Genomic DNA, 14,470 nt, shown 5'->3' with positions numbered 1-14,470 from the left:
GGGGGAAGCTTCTGTAGCAATGGAGAGTCAGGACTCTCATACCTCATTCACACCAACGCAACTCCGGTTCAAGCTCCGTGCTAGAGCTTTTCAGGTTCAGAACCGGTTCTTCGGTTTAGCTCCGGCTCTTTTCACACTGCCCAGAGTCCGACTGGTGCTGCGTCATTGCGTCATCGTTTGCGTCATTACGTAACCGTTTGTGTGCCTGCTTCATAAAGCCAAACCGTGCGGAAACTCCTCACAGCTCACACCGACAACAACAACAATGGCCGATTGTGCTCCAGCTTCCTCTGTACCTGTTCGGAAGACCAGATTCCCAGTAGGTAGCTGGTCTCTTCAGTGGACCACTGCTGCTTCTTAAGTTTCTCCATCGTTGTGTACAAACTGGATAAAACGCCAGCTTTTTGTTGTTTTTCAGCAGTTGATCCCGCCCCTGCCCCCGCCTCGACGTAAGCGTGACGTATGTGGTGCTTTTGCTCTGGCCGGACAATTTTTTGGTGCTCGAAATGAACCGGATTCCGGAGCTAAGAGGCTGCTCCGCTGCGGTGTGAAGAGGAAAACCCGGTGCTTTTCAAGCTCCAGCTCCGAACCAGCCCTGAATCACCGTTGGTGTGAATGAGGTATTTGTATCTATTTGAATCATTATATAATACAGAATGCAACTCAATTCAGATTTTTTAGCCAGGAAAGATTGTTCTAAAATAGAAATGCACAACATAATTATCATGAATTCTGGAAAAATGTTGCCATCTAATACCATTATATTTGAAAGGAGGGAGATATCTCTGAATAAGATATCTTGAAAACTTGGAAACTCAGACCAAAACATTCTAGATTGATACAGTTAGACTACAGGCAAGTGGAAAAATGTGTGTTTCTTATTATTGGGTGAAACTTGCTGTGGTCTAGTAAAAAAACTGCAACAATGTATGCATATTCAGAAGGGTTATGTATACCTGATCAGGTGTGCAGAAGATGTGAGCGTCGTCCTGGCAGAACCTTCGAACCCGAGTGAGACCCGCGAGCGCTCCGGAGAGCTCGTTACGGTGCAGTGCCCCGAAGTCGGCCCACCGCAGAGGCAGCTCCCTCCAGGAGCGCACACGCTGTTCAAACATCACACTAAACACAAGAAGCCGAGTGAGGCTCGGTCTCTATGAAGGTGCTAAACTGGGTGTGTTTTTGTGTGAGAGTGTGTGTGTTTACCAGTGAGCAGGACAGTTCATGGGCTTGAGAGCGTAGGTCTGAGAGCCCTCGGACGTCACAGTGAACATCTGCTCGCTGTAGTGCTCCCAGTGGCCCGAGCGCTCCCATAATGCAGTGCTGTACAGGGTTGGGGTCACGACCTCGTTGAATCCTCGCCTTCGGTATTCACTCTACGAGAAGCAGGAAGGAAGGATGTGTGTGACAGTGAGTGCAGGAGGGGGGGCAGACTGTCACAACAGAGCACTAATTGAAGGCTAACAAGAGCAATATCCTGACGGCTGGTATGAACATGTTTAACCTCAGGATACCATCAACACAGCATTTATTGTTTTCTTTATGTATGTACATGTTTATGTGAGGGATGCCAGCATGCACGATATTATAATTTTAACCCAAAAGGGGATACCATTTAAATTAAGACATTTTAAGCTGCATTTTTTTGATTACCCAAACCATACTGAGGTCAGAGTTGAAGTTTAATATTTAAATGACGACCAGTGGGGTATTTCACTTTCGAGTCACATAAGCTGGGCCGAACAGAGTTATAACATTTAGGTTCATTTTAGGAATAGTGCTGCAGATGTGACAGAGGCTGCAGGTGAAGTTATACCGTAGAGTTTATTTGTTCAGTTATTTAAACAGACTGAACAGAGTTTATGTTCACCTTAATGAAGTCGGTGAGGGTGTTGTAGATGTAGGCGCCTTTAGGCAGGAAAAAGCAGCTGCCTGGACTCACATCATTAAAGAAGAACAGGTCCTGGTCCTGTACAAAAACCATAGACATGAATATTTATGACCATAAAACACAATTTCCTGACCTTATTTTATGAAACTGTCCTAATTTAGATTTTGTCTCACCGTCCCGATCCGTCTGTGGTCCCTCCTCCTCGCCTCCTCCCGCTCCCTCTCCCACTCCTCCTTGTCCTTCTCTCCTGGAAAGGCCACACCTGAAAGACGCATCAAACCTGAGGACTCGGTCTCATTGGACAGGGTCACGGGCGAGAGCTGGGATGTAATAGATGTGAAGCGAGGAGGAGAAGAGGAAGAGAGAAAATCACAGAGTGAACAAAGAGGCGGCAAAAGACAAAGGGGGAGTGAGGGTCTGCCAGGAGAGAAGGGCTAACCATGAGAGTGACAGCATGTCTGATAGATGGCAGTGTGTTTGTAGCGGCTGAGAACAGGAAACTGGCCTCTGACAAACACAACATCCTGCTGCAGATATTTCCTGCCCAGTGGATGCCCAGAATGAAAACTCCTCCCTCTCCCTGGATCAATACAGACAAGGGACATTCCTCCAACCCGGCATGTGTCCCACTGGGCCAAAGGAGTCCAAATTAAACACACTTTTAGAGGGTAGATGAGGTTAAGCCACCCTTTTGGATCATCATGTATAAAATATAAATTATTAAAAGTATTATTCAAACCTTAAAAATATGTATATTTATACAGATACACAGCTAAAAAAAAGTAGAGCTATAATAGATTAAATATTGTTGAGCTTTCAACAATTCACAAGATGAGATTGGATAACATGGCTAATTAAAACATATTGGGAACAGTTGTACAATAAAAATATACTATATAATTTAATATACTAAACCAAAAAAAGGCACACTGACACACTCACACACCTGTAGTGTCTTGAAGACCTTGAGGAGCCCAGTGTGTGGGAGGAGGGGGCCGTCGCAGACCGCTAGGCTGTCTCCACATCTGAATCACACGAGAAAGGATAAACTGGGTTAAATGTTTGGCTTTGGAAGAGACTGCAGGTAAATCCACATCAGGCGTGTGAGTATTAATACCTGTACACTGTGACAGTGGGGCCGCTCATCTGCTCCTCCACGAGCTGCAGTCTCAGTTTACTGTTCTGTAGAAGTAAAAAACACAGAACATTCATACATGTCACATATGGAGAGCAGGACAATATGAAGGGGCCTGACATCTGTAAGTAAATATAACCGGCACAGCATCAGGAGCCGCTCCTACACAGTGAGTAATATCACTGATACTCATATGTTATCAAATGCAACATCAACACTCAGACAAATTGCAACAGGTACAGAGCAATTCAGCATGGCAGAACAAGGACCTGTATTTATTAATGTATGAATAATGATTCTGCTAATTCTTAAATTTTACAGGTGAAACATATTAACCAACTCTACATGAAAATGTATATGCAAATTAAAATGAATGACAGCAGTCTATTACGTTTGGCCAGTTTCAGGGACATGGTTTTAGGCCCTTAGTTACGATGACAAGTTAAACTGTTTGCTGTTAAAACTGTGTATTGTTATAAAATATAGAACATTGTTATTTCTGACCTGGAAGAGCTCTCGGACCTCTTCAGTGTTCAGCTCCAGTCTGGTCAGAGGAAGTTTAAGGGCTGCGGCTTGTTTACATTTCTCCTCCACATCACTCAGAGACAAGGCACTGTGTGGAGAGGACAGAGACACGAAAACATCAAAAGCAATACGTGATCAGACTTGGCGGCAATGAAAATGTTGTTTTTAAAAAGGCTAAACAAGACCTATTGTGAATTTTGGGAATCACTACAACTACTTTGTCTGTACAAAGCTCTAGAGTTACTGGAAATATTTAGATAAACCGAGTTGGACACAATCTCACGTAGTCACCCCTGGTATCTAATTCTAAGAATAGCATTATAATAATAACATTTATGTAGCCTAATCTGTTTCATCATTTCGCTAAATATACTGGGATTATTCAGAATAAATAGGCATGTAAAAAAGAATGAATGTTGTTTGAATGTCAATATTATGAATGAAGCCCAAGTATTAAGCAGAATTTAGGCTAAAGTGTTAAAGCACTCTAGAAATGCAAGTGGTCCACACAAAGCCAGATCTTGAGAAAGATTGTGACGGCTCACCTGTTTTCCAGTAGATGGTCGCAGTAAAGCCCGAGCTCTGACGCTCCTTCTCTGCACACCTCGGCACCGAACACCGTCTGCAACACTCCGCTCAGGACGCAGGCTCCTGTCCGCCATGCTGCCTGAGAGAGGGAGGGTGGTACAGAGTAAGTGTGGAGATATAGAGCGTGTTTTAAACAGTTTCACTAACATGAAAACATCTAAATATCTTCAATTGGAATCCAGTAATTACTAAGAAGATGTTCTTCAGTGCCTCCTTTAGTAAACAAAAAAACGTTTTTAATTACTTGTTCAAGCAATATTCGAAACACAATCATAAATATCCAGGAGTTACACTGGCAACGGGAATGTGAAAAGAAGTCTGAATTGTTAACTTATTAAAAGGCAATGTGAGAATGAAAGCACGTGTAAAGTGATTACCTGTCTCCCCTCATCTGTGTCAAACCCCAGCAGCTGTAGTTCACAGTCTACCTCTAGGGGCCGTCCAAGCTCCCACAGCTCTCCATTCACCTTACTGACCAGCGCTCCCTTCACACTGCAAAGAGATTCAAAAACAATGTTATATCACTTTAGTAAGAACAAACATAATACGACATTAGATAATTATAACATTTGATTTCTGCAAAATGCATTTACCGGGAACTCTGAGCAATAAAGAGAGGTGTGGTGACACCTGCTGTTGCCTTTACTGTCCGGCCGTCAGCCAGTTGGATACTAAGGCGAGTTTCTGCAGCTTCAGCTTGGCTCTTATTGCCTTGCTTTTCTCGAAGGGACTCAAAGACCCGCAGTCGCTCAGATAAAGCCGAGCACACCTGTAGGGACAAAGGAAACATTTAGATCAGGATTTTAAAAAAGGTAGAAAAGATGGCATCTGTAACACTGTGAATATTATGACCTTCATTACATTTAATTACTGCTGGGCTGCTGTACTAGAACGCATTAGTTCAACCTAACTGTAATTAATAAACCAGCAACAGAGTGCAGTAATAGTTATATAAATACATGAAAAGTCTTAAACACACAAACTTTATGATTTCCTTCTCATTTATGTTCACTCACTCCTTGTTTACTTCAGTTAATAGATGACAAACTGAAAAAACAGCCATATACCAAATGATGAATTGTTATTATTATACGAGGACTACTTTACTCCTACTATATTAGGGAACCAAATGTGAGCAAGGAAGCAGACATATAGGTAAGATTGGGTTCATTTCACTTATATAACACTGTACTGTATATTAACTACATCACAAGTATGTCCAGAAACCCAGTACCAGGACATGTCCCATCAACTGAAACATCACATTAAGCCTCAAATCAACAAGGTGCATCCAAGCACAAGAAGCTCCAGACATTTGTTAAGTGACTCGCTTAACACAGTATTCTTAGAAAAAGTAATAAATTAATCAAAACAGGAATTGCCTTTTACACATCACATTAATGATGTTCTTCGCACTAACTTTATAATCCACTTCCTATTTACATTAAATTGTATACGAACAGCTGACACCCACAGCCCAAATGATCGATTTGGAGGTATTCAGAAAAAAATATTTTGGGTATTGGTATATAAATGACAGTGCGTAAAGTAACAAAGTACATTTACTCAAGTACTGTACTTAAGTCAAAATGTAGGAGACTTCCTCTCTACCTGAATATTTAGCTACTTTTTACTTCTCTACTTCACAAATAAATAATGTACGTACGTTTACTCTTAATAACTTTAGTTGCTTTGCAGATTTGGATAATTAATGAGTAATGTGAAATATAAACAAGACTTGAATGAGAAGTTAGTTACACCTGGAGTTACATTCACAATCCAGTGAATCCACCCTGCAGTATACAAACTACAAAGTGATTAAAACTAGCTGCACCTTTACCAGCTTTAATAAAACATGAATGCATCAATAATTATAATTAAAACATAATATATATTATTCTGAAATGGGCGAATTTGCATGAGTACTTTTACTTTTGGTGCTTTAAGAATTGTTGATGCCAATCATTTTTGCACTTTTACTTGAGTAACATTTTGAAAGTAGGACTTTTACTTGTCAGTTGTCCTACACTTTCTACTTTTAATTAAGTACACGACCTGAGTACTTCTCCCACCTCTGAAATTATTACAGGTATACTTCAAGAAAGTACCAAAACATGTTAAATATACAAGTCAAAATGACATTTAAAATAGAGATGAATAAGTGTTACACAGCAGTCTCATACACTTGATCTCTCTACCTCTGCACACTGACACTGTTAGCTAGCCTTAGCTGTCACGCGAGTTACTGTACAGTAGAAAGGACAAACTCGCGCACCTGGCTGTACCTCCTGTGCACGCGAAGTGTCGCACGAGCTGCCGAGCGACAGACAACCAGTCTAAACAGCTGTGTCACCGCCATCCTAAACACACTCGGTCATTTCCAAATATCACACATTTCTGTCACCCTTCTCTGTGAGCGGCCATAACACCGGAAGCACAGATTAGGAAGTACGCGCTGACGTTGTGGGCGTAAACATATGACGCTGCTATGAAGCTCAGTGCGTGCGCGCACCCGGGCGTACACACCAGAGCGCGCATCCACATGAGATCTGCACATACGGGAGCTCTGCAGTTGATAGAGGGCTAATAGAGCCATGCACATGCAGATCAGGAATTTCTCACATATTTAAATATGATGAAATATAAACGAAACATTGCATTTAAAATCCGGGAGTTGGCGACAGGTGCAACATAACACAAGCTCAGCTATAACCACAGGACATCAGCTAACCAGTAATCCAGTGATCCACTTGTCACAGTATTTTCACAGAGACCTGCAGCATCATGACTGGCAGCCAGGCTGAACAGCACAGTCGATGCTCCATTACGGAGCTGCGCACTTTGCTTTAAACCCCGCCTGATAACTACAGCTGCATTAAAAGCCTGGTTAGTGCCTGATGCATTTGAGATCAATTACTAAATCGATAAGTCTTACTCAATACAGTTTATGTATACCCCGTAAGAAAGCAATCTACATCATGATAAGCCTTCCCAGCGGATAGTAGAACAACAAAAGACGCAATGTAAAAAGTTAAGAAATGTTAACTACATGCATTAATCATTCAATAGTATCTTGCAGTAAAGACTGTCAGGTGGACTGCTATAGCTAGGTTAATTATGAACTTAAATCTGACATGGGAAGATAATCAATTTGAGCTTTCAACATTTTTGGAAGAATAAGCACAGCACAAGAGGCACTGCGGTAACAGCAGTGCATGGAGGGCTGTCATTGACCTGGAGTAAGAGCTGAAATACCACTTAACTGCCACTAAGGGGAGCTAAATCACTTCCAAGAGGTTTATGTTCCATCTGCAGTCATAAATACCAACTATTATCAATGTTAAAATACATTTAGGCATCTAATTGTATAAAATACCGTGCATTCAGAAAGCTCTTACGTTTTTATCTGACTATCCACTGTTAACTGGCCACTTCCAGACAGTTTTACTGGAACCGATTATAGTTCAACTCTTTATGGATGTTTAAACGTGGGACCCTTCACTATTTGCTATTATTTTCACTATGTACATGAAATACACTAGACGTTATACTAGTTTGTGTGTAGAGGTTTGGTGAGAGAAAACAAGCAGAGGGTGGCCTTTGTCAGATAACTCAATACAAATGAGAGCCGATGCATTTGCCTAATGATAAAAGTATTTCACAATAAAGCCCTAACTTGTCTGTACAATTAACTATCAGCAACTGGTTACTGTGGAATAGGGGCACAGAGCCCACCATGACGTTTTTTTTCTTTAAATGTCTGGTGTAGCTTAAAATGTGCTGCAGCATCATGAATGCTGACATCTTAAGATTAAAACATGCTATGAAAGTGTACAGCCATTGCTTAGTGGGTTTCTGATAATGAGGAGGTTAGGGCTGTTTCACTGGAAGTGGGTCATCAAACTGTTTCTGTGTCACAATGTATTAAGTGAAATCTTTAAATGGAGCCAATGTACCACAATAGTCAATATGTAAGGCTAAAGCTGAACTCAATAGTGTCACAAATTGGCCTTTCTAAAATGTGGATCTCAAACAGTACATTGTAGTGCAAATATGTTTAGCAACAATCAAAAAAAGGGTAGAGTTGAGGATTTTTGCAAAAGGAGAAAGTCAGAGCAAACAGGAAATCGCCTCCATTGTCAATTTAAATGGTGCACCAACTGCTTACAGTCAACAGTGCCACCAGAAACAAAATGAGGGGTTTTCTTTAAATTTGTGGAAAAACCAACTCAATGAAAGCACTAAAAAAAAAAAAATGTTGTCTCCCGTATGGATTCCTCAATGTGCTTTGTGTAAAAAAAGGTTTAAAAATAAATAAATAAATAAGAAGCTGTATACAGCTATGCATATGTTAACTGTTCCAAAAATATAATGAGTGCATGTTCATCACACCAGAAAGGATTGGACACTCAAAGACCTGTGTAATAGCATCATTGATGAGAACAGCAGAAATTCAACTTAGCAAATATTCACAGACCATCATCTTCGTCACATCTTCAGTCAGTTTCAAACTTAATTTGTCAAAGACTTAACAGACTGGGGTTATTTACAGAGACAATTGAAAATGTGGAACTTGGTAGCTGCTTAGTGTGAGGGAACAATACATCTAGCTTTCTCGCTGTGCATCATGAACACACCAAACTGATTTGATATTTAGCTGTTTCGATGAGATAAAAGACAGACAGTTTACAGAAGGTGGTAACAGACTTGTATAACATTCAATGACACATCGTACTCTGATGATCTGCCAACACTGTAGTGACAGATATGCTCTTCATGGTTACATTTTTACAATGTATCTAACTTCATGGGGTGCTCAGTGTTTCTTGATGAACTGTAAATGAGCAAAGGCGAGAACACACACTCCATGATCACATAAACACAGGACACACAAGGCTTTGAGCAGCAGTTCCCACCATGCACCTCTCACTGTGGAGGGAAACTACATCAGTGTAGAACAGAGGGAAGCATTACGGCAGTAACTCCTGTAAAAGAAGGATTACTGCCATTGTGCCCTTTCTTTTTACCCTCAGAAGTGTTGAGAGGGGCACGAGTGTTAATGAACAAAGCCATTGTGAGCACAAGATAAGCACAGGGGTTTGAGGGCAAAAGCATGAAATTAGCAAAGAAAAAAAACAGAGGAAGGGGCCATAATAACTGGAGTATTTAAATAAACCATTTTCAAAACAACCCTTATTAGCTCATATGTTTTCGCCCCCTAATGCCACCTGTGTGCGCTGTTGCAAACGGGAAATTGCTAAATCTATTAGAAAAATACAGTGCCAAAAAATAATACGTATGCACTATGAGAATGGCAGCAGCTATGTAAATATATGACAACAAATTCTCAGAAATCAGCTGAACAGCGCAACAAAATTACAACAGCGCAATTCAAGTGATAATTAGTGACCAAATAAAATACCTCCCCCCCCCAGTTGAATTGAAACTCTGGATTTTATTCAAGTCAGTACATGATGAAGCCTAGCAAGAGTGTGTTTCAGAACTGAAAAACCTCCCCCCCCACCCGCCATCCACTACCGAGGGTCTTCATGACTCAGTCTAATGTGAAGCCCGCATAGGCAGACAAGTATGTTGAAATAAAAATACATAATTATCTTCACCCTCCTCTTCTGCATGGTGGTTTCAAAAGGAGGACAGAAAGCTGCGACAGATACTGCAGAGAAATTCTTCTGAAGCTAAAGCTTAGCCGAGGCCTCAATCACAGTAAAGACGGGGTTCAAAAATGACGATCATTGTCCTCATTAACAGAAATAAGAGCTTGAAAAGAAAAAAAGCTGTGTCATCTCAGATTTTATATTTACAAGGTTAGAAATATACAGTGGGAGAGATGGGAGGGTGAAAAAGGTCGAGCAAGAGAACAATATTATTTACAGCAAGAACAAAAGCTGCAGAAGCAGTCTCATCCCTTCTAATGAGAAACACCATGTTAGCACACACAGCACACACCCACACACTCATGAATGAAGATATTCATTTGGAAACTACTTGTAATTTGGAAGGAATAATTGGACACTTTAGGAAATATGGTTATTGGGTTTGTCAGGTGACATTATCTGGGTGTTAAATAAGATGCAGAAATTAGACAACTGCCTTAGCTTAGCATAAATATTCAAATCAGGGGCCTAACCTGTCTGAAGGTAACTAAATAATAATGTTTTGTGGCCATGGGCTGTGACTTCCTCAAGTCTTGTTGCCATGAAACTGTCTCACATATCACCCCCATTACAAATAATTTTACATTTTGAACAGATTAAACATTAAACATTGGCTTTAGAGTTGGTAAAAGATGGCTTATTGACCTTCAGGCAGATCCAGGGTAGCTGTCCCCATTTCCAGTTGTTATGCTAAGCTCTAGCTTTTAATTTACTGCGCAGATGTGAGAGTGGTATTGATCTTCTCATACAGCTTTCCGTTAGAGGCAAATAAGCCTATTTCCCAAAATGTCAAACTTAGACCCATACATACATCTCTCTCTCTCTCTCTCTCTCTCCCGCTCTCTCTCTCAGTTAACTCAACAATCACACAGGCAGGCAAGCTCCAAACAAAATAAAGTGTAATATCTGCTTGAACTATCTGTGTTTGTTTGTAATGTTAGACAGGAGTTGGAGAAATGGATAAAAAAAAGGAGGGAAAGATTGAAGGTTGTGACACAACACTCTATGTAACTGCTAACCTCAAAGCTGCACAGTACAGTGTATGAAGACTGGCTGGCTACTTAGCTGAAGCATAAAGATTAAATCAGCCATTTACACACAACCTAAGGTAGATTTAATTCAAGCTAATTAACAGAGTAAAGATATCTAGGCTCATACCAGCAGGGCTAACACACACTCTGCTCTTCAGGGCAGGGCGCTTCACTTCTCATTCAGCATGTGACAGACGACCACTTCAGTATCGTGGGGGTAGGAAGGGTCTCTTCTGCGAATGGAAGGGACCACCTGTGAATGGAGGACCCTGCCGCTTGCCCCCTCGATATCCCCCACGGGGTCGGTGCTGGTTAAACTGCTGAGAGGGGGCTCGGTCTCGCTGCATAGGTCTCTGTTGGAGGTTAACTGGGAGAATCGGGGGTAAGTTAAGCAGGGGAACGGGGTTGGAGGTGTGGTTGCGGGAATGAGCTGGAGGACTGGTGGGAGGGCCAGAGGAGTGAGCAGGGTGGCGAGGGGGGTGGGAGTCGAGTGCAGGGGGATTGGGGGTGGAGGGAGAGGGTGTAGAGCATGTGGGAGAGGGGGGAGGAAGAGGTAGATTGAGAGGCTCCTTCACTCGGCCCAGCAAGGGAAGAGGAACACCTGGGCGGTGCAGGAGGGGGGCATGGCGGGGGCCAAAAGGCTCTTTAACTGTACCAGGACGGGGCAGCTTAGGGGGCTCACCTAGCAACGAGGACATGAGGGGTGGGGGGGGCATTTTGTTTCCTCTGGGCCCCATTCCGCCTCGCTCTACACCTTCAGGTCTCAGTGGGAGGGGGAGAGAAAGGGGACGGTCGATAGGGACCAACACTCCCCCTACCATGACTGCAGAGGGCACAGAATGGTGGGAAGGTGGAGGGGAAGGGCGCTGGGGTATGGGAGGCGGAGGGGGTCTGGGGATGGGTGGAGGAGGGCCGAAAAAATGGGAAGGGGGAGGATGCTGGTGGAGATGGGAGGGGGGAGGAGACTGGATGTTCTCGGGGTGGTAGGGCATCTGGAAAGGAGGAGGGTGTGCGTGGGGGTGGGACGGAGGAGGGTGGAGATGTTGGTGGAGGAGGTGAGGAGGGGGAGGAGGCATGGAGGGGCTCATGTCGTCGTTTCCAATGTTAAGAGGAGGTGGGCCGTCGTGGGGGGAGGGAGACTGAGCGTCCATGTATTCCTCCTCCTCGTACCACATCGCTCCCCCTGGTCGAGCGCCGGCCCCTCCACCCCGCCGGGAGTCTCGGCCAATCAGGCGGATGCTCTCCACCGTCTTGATGCGCTCCCCGGCGTGGGGGCGGTTCGAGTAGCCGAGAGTTTGGATCGGAGCCCCTTCAGTGCAGGGGGATACTAGAGTCTCAATGCGATGGTACTGGCCCTCCTTCCCCTTCCCCCCCGGAGACTCAGGACCCTCTCGTTTCCCCCCCTCCTCCGACCCGCTGCTGGCCCTACGAGAGCCTGCTGAGTGTTTCCGTTCACCGTTTCCTCTGTTGTTTCCCATGATCTTCAGCTGGTGTCCATCTTTCTTACCCTTCATGTCACTGCTGGGAGAAGAGGAGACCTGCTTCCTCACTGCATCGTCCTTTGATTTTGTGGCCCCCTTTTTGTCAGCTCCATACCGAGAGGAGGAGGAGGAGGAGGAGCTCAGAAAGTCTCCATTGCTGCTGCTCCCTGACGGGGTGATCACAGCGTCCCAGGGTTCACTGCGGTAGGCTGTGGGCGAGAGGGTATGACCTCCAGATGACCCTAAAGACTCTGGCACACTCCCAGGTGTGTCCATGATCTCGTCCTGGGTGGGGGTGCCAGCGGCCTCGTCTCTCACCGGGGTCCCGTCCACCCCGTCAGGACTGCCATCACCCATGGCGAGACTGAAGCCGGGGTTACCCTGCAGGAAACTGTTGATTTTTGATTCCAGGCTGGGGGGAGAGACAGAGGGAGCTGAGGTACGAGGAGGGGGCGGAGGAGGGGGAGGAGACAGCTTCCTCTCTTTCTCCCAATCTCTGCTTCTCCCAGGTGTGTCTCTTTTGAGGCTGCTCCCTATGGTGGGTTTTGCTTTTGGGGTGGTGGGGGAGAGCAGGGTTTTAACTGCTGAGGATTCTGGGGAGGTTCGGGTGGGAGTAGCAGAGGAGTTGTTTGACACACTTTGCAGGAGAGAGGACAAACCTACAGGGGACAGAAAAAGGGTGGGGAGCCAGAGACAAAAGAGATGACAAAGAAAAAGTGACATATTAGTTATTGTTTATGTACATTCTTTCATTAAAAAGGGAATGTATTAGTGTGTTTCCTACATGCGTCTTACCTGGTGTGTTTGTTTTAGTCAGAGCATTGAGTATGCCTTCAGGTGTGATGTCAACTCGTGACAGGATGCTCGCCAGGCGAGGGCTCGAAGAGGTTGCTTTGGAGGCTGCTGGTTGGCCAGAAGGAGTGGTGGGGGTTCCTGGAGACGGGCGAGGTGAGGGGCTAGCTGCTGGAGACATTTTAAAGACAGAAAATAATAGGTTTAAAAAGGGAAGCGCAGAAATTCCGAGTTAAATCAAACAATAATTCAAACTAAATTTCCCTGTGCTACATACATTGTTAAAGTATTTCAACTCTATTACTACAACCAAAGGGTCCTTAATAATTTATACAATACCGCATACCCATTTATTTGTATAGTTTCAGACAGTTTGAATATGGCATTATATATTAACTTAATGTATAAGTTATTAGTTATTTCAAACTAATAGTCAAATATTAACCACCTTAAAACATGAATTATGTAGTGGTCATTGTACAATTTATATATACATTTTTTTTTTTTATTACTGTACAAACCCTTTGATGCTACTGTGGAGGAATACCGATTTCAGATAGCGACAGATCTCCTCGAGGCCCAGAAAGAGCAAATACTAATTAATTTGTACTTTTTTTTGGACATGACCCCGTTACATTTCGTTGCAGGTTCTGATCAGTATAATGGCGCATTTCCACTGCAGCGCGTAGCACGGTTTAAGCGTGCCGTGCCAAACCCGGCCCGTTTTTTGTTGCGTTTCCACTAGGGGTAGTTCCGGCTAACGGGTACTTTTTCACAGTTTTTCTGGCCCTCCAAAATCGTGGTTCTTTCCAGGCCAACAACCGGGATGAATATGCTAAACTAGTGACATGAGTGGCTACAACTTCAACAAAATGAACATATTTTACCGTGATTTAATTGTAAAGCACGTTTCAAAATGATGCCGAAGTAACAACATACTGATACCGATTAGTAAAAATCATGAATTAATGCTTTGACAAGTCTGCAGACAGACGGCAGTCAAAAAACCTTTTAAAATGCGTGTTTTCTGAATGGAGATTGGCTAAGCTAATGCAGTATATGCTCTGACCGTCCACACTCACAACAACGGCCTAAACAGACATAAATAAACCAGCGACTGTATTCGCCATGACAACACAGACAGTCTGTTGTTTAACTTTTGTCTAGTTTCTGAACAGATATGAGGAGCTGTGAGCTCTGAGTGCTAACAGCTAACGGCTGATGTTTGGTTTTGTGGTTCGCATTGAAGATGACGTCACAGCTCCGCCTACACTGCGTTACTATATTTACTTCCCCAGTTCCTAAACTGTAATGGAAACGCAGCATAAAGTGAGCCTGGCCCAACAAGGCCTAAC

At 43.5% G+C, this 14,470-nt stretch overlaps 2 protein-coding genes across 2 annotated transcripts; both read right to left on the bottom strand.

The window, feature by feature from the left end:
• Positions 1-956: 956 nt before the first annotated feature.
• On the bottom strand, positions 957-6,585 carry LOC104954055 (probable threonine--tRNA ligase 2, cytoplasmic; the record flags this gene model as incomplete). Its single annotated transcript, XM_010781110.1, has 12 exons — positions 6,412-6,585; positions 4,730-4,905; positions 4,514-4,628; positions 4,094-4,215; positions 3,528-3,636; positions 3,006-3,070; positions 2,835-2,913; positions 2,328-2,517; positions 2,062-2,150; positions 1,868-1,966; positions 1,204-1,373; positions 957-1,119 (listed from the first exon to the last, which is right to left on the bottom strand). Coding segments are annotated over exons 1-12 (1,461 nt in total), but the record flags the coding sequence as incomplete, so codon positions are not given.
• Positions 6,586-8,532: 1,947 nt separating this feature from the next.
• On the bottom strand, positions 8,533-13,302 carry LOC104954054 (regulation of nuclear pre-mRNA domain-containing protein 2-like). Its single transcript, XM_010781109.1, has 2 exons — positions 13,119-13,302; positions 8,533-12,982 (listed from the first exon to the last, which is right to left on the bottom strand). Exons 1-2 carry the CDS (start codon positions 13,294-13,296, stop codon positions 11,046-11,048), a joined length of 2,115 nt encoding a protein of 704 aa, XP_010779411.1. The 5' UTR covers positions 13,297-13,302; the 3' UTR covers positions 8,533-11,045.
• Between the last annotated feature and the right edge of the window lie 1,168 nt (positions 13,303-14,470).

Source organism: Notothenia coriiceps, unplaced genomic scaffold, assembly GCF_000735185.1.
Source record: "Notothenia coriiceps isolate Sejong01 unplaced genomic scaffold, NC01 NC01_scaffold00022699, whole genome shotgun sequence".
Classification (NCBI taxonomy): Eukaryota; Metazoa; Chordata; class Actinopteri; order Perciformes; family Nototheniidae; genus Notothenia; species Notothenia coriiceps.
This window is presented reverse-complemented; position numbering and strand designations above follow the sequence as displayed.

Coding starts and splice junctions, on each gene's coding strand:
- LOC104954054 (XM_010781109.1), bottom strand. CDS start 13,296: ATGTCTCCAGCAGCTAGCCCCTCACCTCGCCCGTCTCCAGGAACCCCC. Junction 12,983..13,118: donor GACTAAAACAAACACACCAG/GTAAGACGCATG, acceptor TGTCCCCTGTAG/GTTTGTCCTCTCTCCTGCAA.